Here is a 12,958-nt window from a genome sequence, read left to right on the forward strand (position 1 = left end):
ACATGGTCCAGGACTGGATGAACTCTCTCCTGGCCAGACGATCATTTGAGCCAAGAATCTACACACTGCCTCATGCCACAGTGGTTTTCATTGCATCCAGTGGTCCACCTGGATGGCCCGCTCATCTTCTTTGACCTATCACTTCACTCTGGTGACTTTTTACTTCACTTGGACACAAATTGCCACATCCCATACTCTGATCAACAGGGTGATGTGTGAAAAGGGAACGGTCTTAGGATTTAGAAGTACTTGCCTTTAACTGGACTGGCCATTTATGAATTAAAGTGATGTTGGTATGATTAGAGATGATATATATATATACACATATATATAAAGTGCAAGGCCATTTGCCTGGTCTTTGATAAGTATTCAGTAAATTATAGCCTCTGTTGAAATTGTTCTCTTTGTTCCTTTTCATCACCCAAAACTCAGAAATCTGGAAGTCATAAAAAAAAGAAAGAAAAGAAAACAAATCCTGATTGAATCTGGAAAATTAAATTTCAGTCCACCACACCCCTTCTTTCAACTTCCAGTTTCCTTCATCAAGTGTTTCTCATAATATTCACATACATATTTTCCATTTAAAAGTCCAAGTGGTCTTTCTTTGGCCTCTTCTTAAGCATAACATACCTCAGCCTGAACTGTTGAGTCCTGCTTTCCCGTCCTTCCATTTATCCCACCACCTTCCTCTGTAGTTAAAGTCATCACCACCCACTGTTTCCCTGGCCTGAAAACTGATACTCCCTTGTGCCCTCTCTTTTCCTTGATCTGTCAGGGACTCGTTTCTTTTATTTGCACCCCACTGAAGTCTAAACGGCAACAGAGTGAGCAGCAGAAGTTGTTGGGGTTTTGTATTTGTTTTACTGTATTCTCAGCCTCTGTAATAATGTCTGGTATATAATAGGAGTTCAGTAAGTATTTGTTGAATTCATGAACTACTGAAAGAAGGGTACTGGAGGCTAAGAACTTACAGAAGTTTTCACATCTATCACTCGGTAATAACAGTAAGTACATATTGGGTGTGTGTATATATATATATATGTGTGTGTGTGTGTGTATGTGTGTAAAAGCATTAACTGATTTTGTTTTTCAGGATTGACTGGATTTCTTCAAAATGTCAGGTACAGTTTCATGAATAAATTTGAACTCGATTTATTTTCAAATGTGAATTGTGATATTGCTTTCCTTAAAAAGGGAGTTGTTATCATTTTGAAGGTTTTTATTATTTAGCATTTGGAGGTGTGTGTGTGTGTGTGTGTGTGTGTGTGTGTGTGTTTGCATGTATTCATTTATGCATGTGAGCATCCCTATCTGTCTATTAGAAATGGTTTAAATAACATTTCATATTGGCCCATATATACCGAAAGATCTTTTGAGTATGTGGAGGAAATTAGAGAAGTAAAAATATGTCTACATAGAGCCATAGTGGTGAAGAGTAGACAGTGACATATGGCCTTGACAGAGAAGGCCTGAGGGTAGGACTGCGGTTTCTAGCAACTGCAAGAGAGAACACCACGATTATGAAATCTGTGTTTACTATGGGATAGAATTTAGCTGTTTGCTTAGGAAATTCAGAACATTTTCTTAACAAAGAAAGACTGAAAAGCAAAATCTCTCTATCCTCAATTGGAGGACGAGGTATATCAACATGCAGAGGGACTTCAGTCCCTCCCCATTAGCAGTGACTGTAGATGATAGGCGGTTTTAGATAGAACATAGTAAGAATGTGAGTCACCAAGTATTGAGTGATCTGCACACAACAGACATGTGCTCCACTACCGGTTTTCAAAACTACTGAGTATTTGTGGTGGTAAATACTAAATTTCTTTCAACAGCATTTGTCAAAAAGAATAAGGAGAAATTAAAGTCGCTGTGTATTTGCATATATTCTCCATATGATAGGAAAACGGCTCTTTGTTTTCATGAGGGAGTTTATTACACAGGCAGGAGTGAGCCTCAGGTCAGCTGAGCCACAAGTGTGAAAATTATTGCTCTAGTCACAAGCACAATGAATTCCTTAGATTTATCTTTTAATTTATCTGACCTAAAATTTATAATATGAATTAGTAGGTTAATGTGTAATAGATGATGAATTATAGCTTTTCATAACAAATATAAGCATATTCCTTGACGCATACCAAAAGAGAAAAATGATTGCATTTTATAATTATGTTATTATTACCCTTGTCAATCATGTCTTCTCTTCCTCAAGATCTAGTCCCTACAGCCCAGGAGCAGCCCACAGGTGAAATGGAAACTCAAACAAAATCACCAGATGCACACCCTGATGCTCCTCCTGACTACAATTCTCATTTTGTGGCAGGTAGGATAAATATTTAGAAAACTATAGTACTTGGTTAAAGTTGATTTTCACATTAACTGATGATAATAAATTGATTCATTAAGTAAATATTGAAAGCTGTTAGAATGCCAAGGGTTTTACAGTAAATCAGTTAGTATGTATTATTGTCCTCATAGGATGGACTGGCTACTGAGGAGGAAGTTGTACAAATGTTGATAGCATGTTATATGTGATCCACTATGTTATCTGTGATCTACTATGGACATAAGAAGAGAATACTCTAGGGCCATCAAGATAGTATCTGACTCTGTCACGGGGTTGGGAAAGCTCTGAGAAAGTTAAGTTTTGCTGTCATGATAAGAATTTCTCAAAGAAAAGGACTATTTGCAAAGTGTGGAATATGATATGTCAAGAAATTTGTAATGTTTTGAACAACCCACAATAAAAAATTAAAAAAAAAAAAAAAAAGAAAGAAAAGGACTATTTCTTGCAGAAAAAAAACTATATGTTCTATGTTCAAAAGTGTGTCGTGGTCTGTGTGAGGCCTGCATGGGACAGACGTCAGGGGACGTGCAGAGAATCGGAAGAGAAGGCTGGGGGTGCTGGCTAAGGAGCTTGTCCTTCTGACAAATAATTTCTAAGTCTCAGTACACTTTGGTGGTGACTTAGAACAATGGGTACTTATGTTTAAGTACTATAAATTATATAACTAATATAAATTTAAGTTATTCACCTCTTTTTAGAAAGCAAATTGGCAATGTGTAAAAAATTTAATATATAATTACTTTTCACTCAATAAATGATTTTAGTTAGTATTGTTTAGAGATTTAGAAAATTCTAGATATGATAGTGCTATTTTTTTTGAATAGGTAATTTAAATGTATATTTAGAGGTGGAAATGACTGGGTAAGGTTCTGTAGGATGATGGCAGAGACCTTTTCTTTGCTCTTATTCTATTAGCCATGGAGCTCGGGTGTCCTTGGGCCCCCAAACAGCAGACCTTTTCTTTGCTCTTATTCTATTAGCCATGGAGCTCGGGTGTCCTTGGGCCCCAAAACAGCGGACCTTCCTTGACCTTTTCCTAAATTATATTCCTGTCCTGCAGATGAGATCCATTATAGCACCTTATAACTGGCCAACCGTTCCCAAATCCGCATACTGACACTCCTAAGGTCCAGCCGCACTTTATTTAACCATTTCTCTGTATTTAACTTCAGTGAAAAACAGTGTACATAACCTATTTTATATTCAGCAATCACTCTGGATCCATTAAAGTGAAAAGTTTGCCATTCCTAAGAAGCAAACACTGGTTGTAAATCACATTGCTCATCTGCAAAATTACCTATTTTTCTCAATGTCAAAAAAACTAGTTAAAGAATAGAAGACATCCCTTCAAGTGAAATGACTATATATGTTGAAAAAATACTAGGAGTGCAGAGCATGCAACCAGTGAATTTTCAGTTCTAAACATATAATAAAAGTCCTCTCTGATCACTACCCAGTGGGCTGGGGGAAAACAGGGACTTATGACATAAACTGTATTCTGGTAATTCACAGGAAGAAACTTGAAACACTGTGCTTGAGATACTTGGTTTTAACAAATTCATTTAAATTTAATTCTGTAATATTCACTTGCATTATAGTACCAGATATGTGCTTTTACTAAAAATTAGTTTGTCACTATTCTTATTTAGAAGAATAAATAAATCATTGTTATATGTAGTTCTACTGGAAAAGGAAATGGCATGATTTTTTAAAATCAGAAAGAATGGTAATATACAATATAACCAGGAAAACTCAAATCCCATATGGTACGGTTTCTCATACTAGTTTTGGTAGGATAGTTCTTTATAAGAGTTCTTTATTTTATGGAAGTGTGAGACTCTTGTTACACAAAATTAAATGTGTTGTTTTGCTTTCTTCTGTTATGTTTTCTTGCAGAACCAATCAGAACCAGTAAGGTCAGTTTCAAAGCTCAGAATGGAGAATAATATACTAGTTCTCCACACATAATTTTTTTTCTCACTTCTCTTAACTCTAGATAATACATACTTATAATAAAATCCATTTATTTACATAAAATTTGTAAATAATTTTTCTTAGAAATATAATCATTATACTGAATAAGTCCCCTAATGTAAATTATAATTTTCTTTTTTGATTCATTAACTCAAAATTTTATTACATGCTCTGGTTTTATATTAAAAGTACATGGTGTATTAATAATCAACTCAGCAAACTGAATATTGATTAGTAATTCCTATGGTGTGATAATTATTATGTACCTTATATCATTAAAGTGATATGATGACTAGTAATCTTTAGGAAATTTGTGTAACTTTTAGTCATATAATGCTGACTACATTGTGGTCTAACGGCTGTAGGCCTTTTCATCTAACGCAGCTCCAAGTGGATCTCCTTTGTAGTCACCGTTATTCTCTCTGTTTTCTGCTCACTCTCGTTCAGCCTCCATCAGGAACTCTGTATGCCTTCCCTGAGGCACTGGTGATTCTTGGCATTCCTTGATGCTCAGCTCTGTCCAGCCTCCACTTTCACCTCCTCCATTCGCCCTCCTCTCACAGGCCCTCATAAGTGATCTTTGAAACACCAGTGCTTTCGTTTGCATTGTGAGTCTCAGGTCCCTGACCCATTTCAGTCTGTTGGGCTCTAAACTTACATCTCCAACAGCCTGTAGACTGCTTCCTCAGGATAGCTATGAGTTCTCAAACTCAACAGTCCTCCATCTAGCTTCTTCATCTTGCTCCCAAATTCATACCATTTCTCCCTATTCTGCAGGCTCGTAAGAGCCCAAGCCAGAAATTCTTTCCACACACCCAGCCTGCTGCTAAGTCACCACTGTCTCTCTTAGATGTTAATTATGATTTCTGCACATCTGTTCCTTTCACCACTGTCAAACATCCTTCCTTCCATTTGGACGCTCATAGTGATCCTCTATCTAATCTAACCCTCTCATATACAAAGAGTTCTAAACATAAAACAACCACTCCACTTTCCATTTTACTGACATACTGAGTTCAAGCACGTTAGTAAGATCTTCCCTATTCTATACTCCCACCTGTCTTTCTTTGTTTACTGAATCTCCATACACAGTCTTCTCTCTCTCTATAGTGCAAAGCTTCTTCTGTTCACCTGCTCAATCTGGTCTATTTTCCAGTGAAATCTTTCCTCATCAAGGAGGTGCTGGCTGGCTCCAATATGTGTCATTTATGTCACAGTGTACCTTCTCTACATAGCGTAAGTGTCTCTCCTCTCTAATCCCATAACACATTATGCATGCATCTATTATTACAGCAGTTATTTGCTTCATGATACCCATTCACTTTTTTTCTTACTAATCTGTGTATCTTCCTCAGGATTGGGTGTCCTTAAAGACAGTCATGTGTTTGTACCTCTTTCTGTTTCTAACCTTAAGCAGGATTAATGTCCACATCGTAGGACTCAAAGCCTTTGTCCAGTTTGGCTTGCACAAGTGTAGGTGTGCTCTATATCTCATTCCAAAGAACTTGGTGAATGTCACTTCCTGAGCTCTGTCAGCATTGGTTGACTCCAGAACAATTCTTTGCCCCAGTGATTTCCCAGTATATATGTGTGTGTGTGTAGGGGGGGGGCATGTAGATTGTGTGATGCATAACTTAAGAACCTTAAATAGCTACTACCTAGGGTTGCTTTTCCAGTCTGGAGGTCCAAGCCCTCCACAGAGTCCCCTTTTGGGAGTTCTTCCTTATTTCTGAGTATTAGCATAATTGAATGAAGGCTGGGTACCTCTGCAGTCAAAATACTTGAATTCAATTTCTGTTTCTGCCACCTATCACGCAGTGACCCTTAGTAAATTACTTAACCTCCTTATCTCTCAGTTTCCCCCTCTATAAATTAAAGATAATAATAGTACCTACACACAGATTGATATAAGTATAAGAATACTTAATATTTGTAAGTTCATTAAGGCAGTTCTTGGAGTATAGGAGCTCAGTAAGTGCTTTCTACAATCTTTCTTGTGTTGTTTTTGCATCATCAGCCAAGCTGTCTAACAGGAGTTCTTCCTTCTCTGCTTGATGTCTGGGATCTAGTTCTTGGGGCTCAGGGAGACAATATGGTCTCCTCCTCTCTCAAAAAGTCCTTTTCCTTTTGCAGGAGTGGACTTTTCATGGTCAGCTGTCCATGGGGCTGGCTCCATTTTTCAGGAGCTATCAGTCCCTACACTGTACCAGCTCTGTGGCATTGTATCTTTGATTGCCAAAGACGCCAGATTTCCTAGTCTTATAGTCCCACAGCCACCAAAACCTGAATAATTTGGAGAAATACACACCACTGATGTGGCTCCAACCACACAGTCCAAGTTGGACCTCTCAGTCCCATTCTTTGTTCCCTCAAGTACATTATCTGGGCACGAGGTAAAACTTCAGTATACTTACCTCTAACACCTTCCTGCTTCCCTGTGGACTGACAATCCAATAATTTTTGAGCAGATACTCAAGAAAACACATATATGTACATATGCACATTATAAGGACACAATTTAATCTTCAAAAAGAAACCACACTTTAAACTATATTTAGATTTTTTTTTCCCCCTCAAGGAGGAAATCTGCGGAGAAATCTCTTCAGCCATGGTAAAGAAGCTCTTGTCCAACAGACCTTGATGATTTAACTTTGTCTCCATCTTCTCAGTTCCACAACAGAATCTTAGTTTCCTTTATATCGATTAGTAAAAGTTCTCTAAGATATTGGCTTCAAACATTATTGATGATGTTAATTATGGGTGGGTTAGCTACCAGAACCCATCCATAGTGTACAATGCATATGCAGATACACTTGTATACACTTATATATAACTAACACCAAGTCATGCTCAATACAGTGAGCATCTAGTATACTGGCAATAAAGTTTGAATGTTTCTTTTTTATTTTAGTCTAGTCTATATCATTTTATTTTAAAAATTGAAATTTGGATCATTAAATTGATTTTATTGTCCACAAATGCATTTTCAGTTTGTAAGACACCACATCAAAACTGTGTTTCTCAAACTTAATGTTGATAAGTGTTACTGAAATAGCTATCCATATAAGAAAAATATGCTTTGAGACAAAAGATGTTACTAGACATAAAGGATAGTTCTAAATAATAAAGGATCAGTTGAACAATAAGAACAATTATATATGTATTTACATAAAAAGGACTTCAAATATGTGAAGGAAAAACTGACAGAACTTAAGAGCAAAATGGATAATACAAAAAATAATAGTTGTAGACAGTAACATCCTACTTGAAATCATGAATAGAACAGTGTATGATCAAGAAGACCAAAAGGGAAACAGAAGATGGAGACACTACAAACCAATCTAGACATAGCAGGTATCTGTAGATGACTTGACCCAATAACAGCAGAGTACACTTCTCAGTCCACAGAGGACAACCTCAGGGATGGACAACTGGTTAGCACAGAAAACAAGGCTCAGTAAATGTCAAGCTGATGAAATCCAACAGAGCATGTGCTCATACCACAATGCAATAAAGTTAAATATCAGGAATAAGGGAGGGAAATTTGAGAAATTTAAATCTGAAAAATGAATCAATATGAGGATATTTAAAAACACCTTAAAGTTTCTGTAAGCATAAAACTATCTCAAGAGAAATGAGAAAACAAAACACAGTATACAAAATTTGTAAGATGTAGCTGAAGTATTACTCAGAAATCTATACCTATAAACACATTTCAACAAAGAACAAAGATTTCAAATCAATAACTCAATTTTCTGCCAAAAAAAGAAAAAAGAGAAAAGAAACTTAAATCAAGCAATATGACATAATAAAGATTAGAGCAGAAATAAATGAAATAGAGAAAAGAATAATAGGAAAAATCAAAAGTCAATTCTCTGAAAAAAAAATTTAAAAGTTAAGCAATTTTAAATCAGATTTGACCAAGGGTTAAAAAAATAAGTAAAATACTCATATTGCTTCACTTAAAAATGAGAGTCAGGATATTACTACCAATGTTGCAGAAATTTAAAAGTATTATAATGTAATACTATGAAATTGTATGCCAACAAATCAGAAAACCTAGATAAAATGTACAAATTCCATTTTACCCAAGATACAAGCAATAGAAATTTACTAAAATGATTTAATATTGACCTGAAAAGACCTATATAACAAGTATAGAGATTAAATTAATAACTTAAAAATTTCCTACAAAATAAAGCCTAGGCCCAGATGGATTCATTAGTGAATTCTTCTAAGTGTTTAACAAAAAAAAAATTTGATACAAATCCCTTGGAAGAATAGTTAGTACTTCTGAACTCATTCTAGGAGGCCAATATTATTCAGCTAGAAAAGTTAGATAGAGACATCACAAAGGAGAAAACCACAGACCAACCTTTCCATAAATAGATTCAGGTGTATTCCACAAAATACTAGGGAACCAAGTCCAGCAACCTAACAAAGGAAGTACACTTGGAATTCATTTTAAGGGTGAAAGATTGGTTTGTCGTATGAAAGTTATTCAAATTTTATGCTTTATTGATAGAATATAGGAGAAAAAAACTGCAAGATTACATCAATAGATACAGAGAAAACATTTGAAAATGTCCAGCATCCTGCATGATTAAAACAGTCAACAAGTCAGGAATAAAAAGGAACTTTTCAAAATGATAGAGATCATCTTAGAAAACCCACGACTAACAATGTGTTTAATAGTAATGATTGTTCTTGATCCCTTTAAGATCAAGAACAAGACAAGACATCTTCTCTTGGTACTTCTATACATCATTGTACTGGAGGTCCTATCCAGGGAAGTTAGGCAAGGAAAAGAAATAAAAGGCATCCGTATTGAAAGCAAGAAGCAAAATTATCTCTATTTTCAGGATATATATATATATATATATATATATATATACACACACACATATAAAGAATGGATATATATATAAAACAAAATAAAGCCTAGGCGTATATATATTTATATCCATCCTTCATATATATANTATATATATATATATATATATATATATATATATATATATATATATATATCCATCCTCCCTAAGGAGCATGCATGCACCCACACACCCACACACAATCAATATATAAAAAGCCAACTAAATTTCTTTTTGTTGGGGGAGGTACTAAGGATTGAATTCAGGGGCATTCAGCCACTGAGCCACATCCTCAGTCCTATTTTTGTATTTTGTTTAGAAACAGGGTCTCACTGCGTTGCTTAGCACCTCATCATTGTTGAGGCTGGCTTTGAACTCGCAATCCTGCTGTCTCAACCTCCCAAGCCACTGGGATTATAGACATGTGCCACCATGCCCAGCTAAATAAATTTCTTTACACTGGCCATGAACAATTTGAAAAAAAAAAGTAAAATTATGATTCTACATACAGTAACATCAAAAATAATAAAATAATCCAAGTACAGTGACACGTGCCAGTAGTCCCAGCTACTCAGGAGGATGGGACCAGACGATTGCCTAAAACCAGGAGTGTAAGGCCAGCCTGGACAACATAGTGACAACAATTGACTCAAATAAGTAAAGAAATAAAAATAATATGGATTAAGTTTAATGAAATTATAAGACTTGCACAATGAATATTATAAACTTTGTTGAAATAATATTTAAATAAATGGGAAGGAATTCCTTGTTTGTAGATTTGAAAAGTAAATATCATTAAATGGTGATATTCCACAAATTGATCTACTGATTTAACACAATTTTTACCAGTTTCCCAGTAGGCTTGACAAATTCTAAAAAAATACATAGAAATGTAATAGACTCAGAATATCTTGAACAATCTTGAATAAAAATTTAGAGAACTTACAGTTTGCAATTTCCAAGGTTGCTACAAAGGTGGGGTAGTCAATACTATATAATACGGGCATAAATATAAACATGTACACCAATGAGATTTCAGTTAAGTTTATAAAACATTAGAGGTAGCAGAATCTGTTGCATATCTTGATAGGCAACCACGGCTCAGTTACTTGCAGACTTTAATTAATTAATTGTAAAAATTGGCAAAGCAAAAGAATGAAAAAATTATTAATGACAATTATTTTAAAAAATTATTTATTTTAGACATTTGGTATAATAAAAACATCCTAAAGTCACACATCAGTTGATGTATGGTAATTCATCATCTTCATTACTCTTAATACAATATTGTATCTCTTTAAGGAAATCCAGATCCCTTAACTGACTTATAGTGACAAAGACAAAATTCATCAATTCTGTTTTGAAGGTGGAGTGGGGAGAAATGGTGGATAGATAAGTACTGTGGATCAACTGTTTGTGTCCCCCTGAAATTTACCTGTTGAAGCCCTAATCCCCACGGTGATCGTGCTCAGAGTGGAATCTCTCAGAAGTAATTAGGTTATGAGTGTGGAGTCCTCATCATGGGATTGGTGCTCTTTTAAGAAGTGACCCAGGAAGGAGGATTCTTTTTCCATGAAAAGACATCATGAAGGCGGCCCCTGGAAAACAGGAAGTGGGCTCTCAGCAGATTTGATCAGGCTGGCACAGGAGTTTGGACTTTACAGTTTTCAGAAATAAGAGAAAGAAGCGCTTATTGCTTAAGCCACTCAGTCTTATTGCTTAAGAAATTTAAATGATGTCAGAATCGAGGAGGAGTCTGAGATCTAGAGGAGGATTTAAAAACTTGTGATTGAATCAAAGCTCAATTAAAGAGATGGTCATTAGACCATCCCTTTGAAGTAAAATAGAACTTACTTTTTTTCTAAACTTAAAAAATAACAAATATAACAATAAAAATTTAGAGTGGTAATTATGTACTAGGCCTTGTACTAACTAACCTATGAGAACTAATGAAGTGTATATATTATCTCCAAAGAGAGAATCTAATGCATTTGAGGCTAGCATGTTCATGTTTCAATCCTTATTTTTGTAATTATCTTATAACATTTAAGAGAATTAAATGAATTAATATATAAATAAATCCCCTTAGTACATGGTTGGTAGATGGTACACACTCAGAAAATGAAATTAAAAATTTTTTTTATACTAGGCATGAACCTATAGGTAATCTCCCACTGAGTTTTACCCCCAGTCCTCCTTTAAATTTTTTTTTTTAATTTTTTATTTTGAGACAGAGTATCACTGATTTGCAGAGGATCTTGCTAAGTTGCTGAGGCTGGCTTCAAATTTGTGATCCTCCTGCATCAGCCTCCCACGTCACTGGGATTTACAGGTGTGCACCATCTGGCCCAGCACAGCATGTTATTTTTAGGAAGATGTTGCATGGTCCATTTTATCTTCATTAAAAAAATAAATAAATCACACTCGCTTTCAGTATTCTGAAGTGTTAATGATATATGATGCTTGCATTTGTTTTTTAACCCAGGACCCCCTGGACCGGCTGTCCCTCCAACTGCAGGCTACCCAGGCGGATTGCCTATGGGATACTACGGTCCACAGCTGCCCAGCGCCTTTCCCTTGTACCAACCAACTGGTAGTACCCATCCTATCCAGTATCAGCCTGGCAAATATCCTGGGCCCAATCAGCTTATTCCAGTTCCATGGATGCCACGGCCATCACCCATGCCAAACTGCCCTCTTGGCCTGGAATACTTAATTCAGGTACTCCACCCAACTCTAAATTGTTTTCCCATGAAGTGTGACCATGGAGCTCCAACAAGGGACAAAAGTCTGGGTTACTCAGTGATGACAGAGCCTTGTTTATTGAGACGGTAGGAAGCTGGTAATGATTTCAGAAATGTGGAAGAGGAACAGTGAGTATAGATGATTTTGGTGGGATGAGTGTGGCCTTCATAAAGGAATCAGATTCACATTTTGGATATTCCATATGGCCTCTTGGGAAATTACTGAGTGCCTTGGCCCGTAGCTTTTGCTCATTACCCATGATTTTTCTTATCCCTTCCTGTGACCCCCAAACACATACAATGTAAATAAAAATAGGAGACCTTCCAAGGTGAGGGTATTGCTTCTGGCCAAGTTCCAGAGATCCCCTCCATATAATTAGAAACAATGAGTCCCAAATTTCTACCTGAATATGCATTCTGGAGCCATCAAGATCTCAGACCTCAAACTAGGGCAAAAATGGTGGTGAGGGGAGATTGAAATAAAATTCCTTGTATGTATAATTTTGTCAAAAGGAACCCAAATATTACAAATAATTACAATTCTGTAATAAAAATCATTTTAAAGAAACTGGGGCAATGTGTAAAGTGTACAAGTGGTATTGTTTAAAGCCCTGTGTCAAAAACTCAAAAAACCTGCTTAATGAAAGTAAGATAAAACTAATGGTAAAATTTCTTCTGAATCGTCTGACTCTTGTTTGCTTTTGAAAAAAAGAAGGTGTTGAAATATATTATAAGTAAGGCCTTCCCAATCCAGCATATATCTCCCCAGGTAGTCAACTGAGTTTTTCTTGGAGTTGCCAGTTTCTCTTTTCAATTCCACATATTGATAAGGATCTGTTAATACTGTGTGTTGAAAACCACTGGTACAGTGTTACAGTGTTAATGTATGAAAGTCAATACAGTAAGATCAGGAAAAGTTGAAGTGTACATGAGCCAAATTTTTTATTCAATTACTGTATGAGTAGATTAAAAATAAAACAAACCCAGTCATTCAAAATGGTGGCATAAACCCTGCATTA

The 12,958-nt window shown here is 35.8% G+C and overlaps 1 protein-coding gene across 2 annotated transcripts in view; it reads left to right on the plus strand.

The window, feature by feature from the left end:
• Nucleotides 1-12,958, plus strand: part of Plscr4 (phospholipid scramblase 4) — a 40,853-nt gene that overhangs the window by 13,716 nt on the left and 14,179 nt on the right. Inside the window, exons 2-4 of one of the 2 annotated variants that reach the window (XM_015486973.2) lie at nucleotides 1,094-1,121; nucleotides 2,213-2,323; nucleotides 11,681-11,916. In XM_015486973.2, the coding sequence (XP_015342459.1) occupies nucleotides 1,115-1,121; nucleotides 2,213-2,323; nucleotides 11,681-11,916 (354 nt within the window). In that variant the 5' untranslated portion in view covers nucleotides 1,094-1,114. The remainder of the gene's footprint in view (nucleotides 1-1,093; nucleotides 1,122-2,212; nucleotides 2,324-11,680; nucleotides 11,917-12,958) is intronic. The other variant, XM_048794649.1, reaches the window with a different exon arrangement.

Source organism: Marmota marmota, unplaced genomic scaffold (assembly GCF_001458135.2).
Source record: "Marmota marmota marmota unplaced genomic scaffold, marMar, whole genome shotgun sequence".
NCBI lineage: Eukaryota > Metazoa > Chordata > Mammalia > Rodentia > Sciuridae > Marmota > Marmota marmota.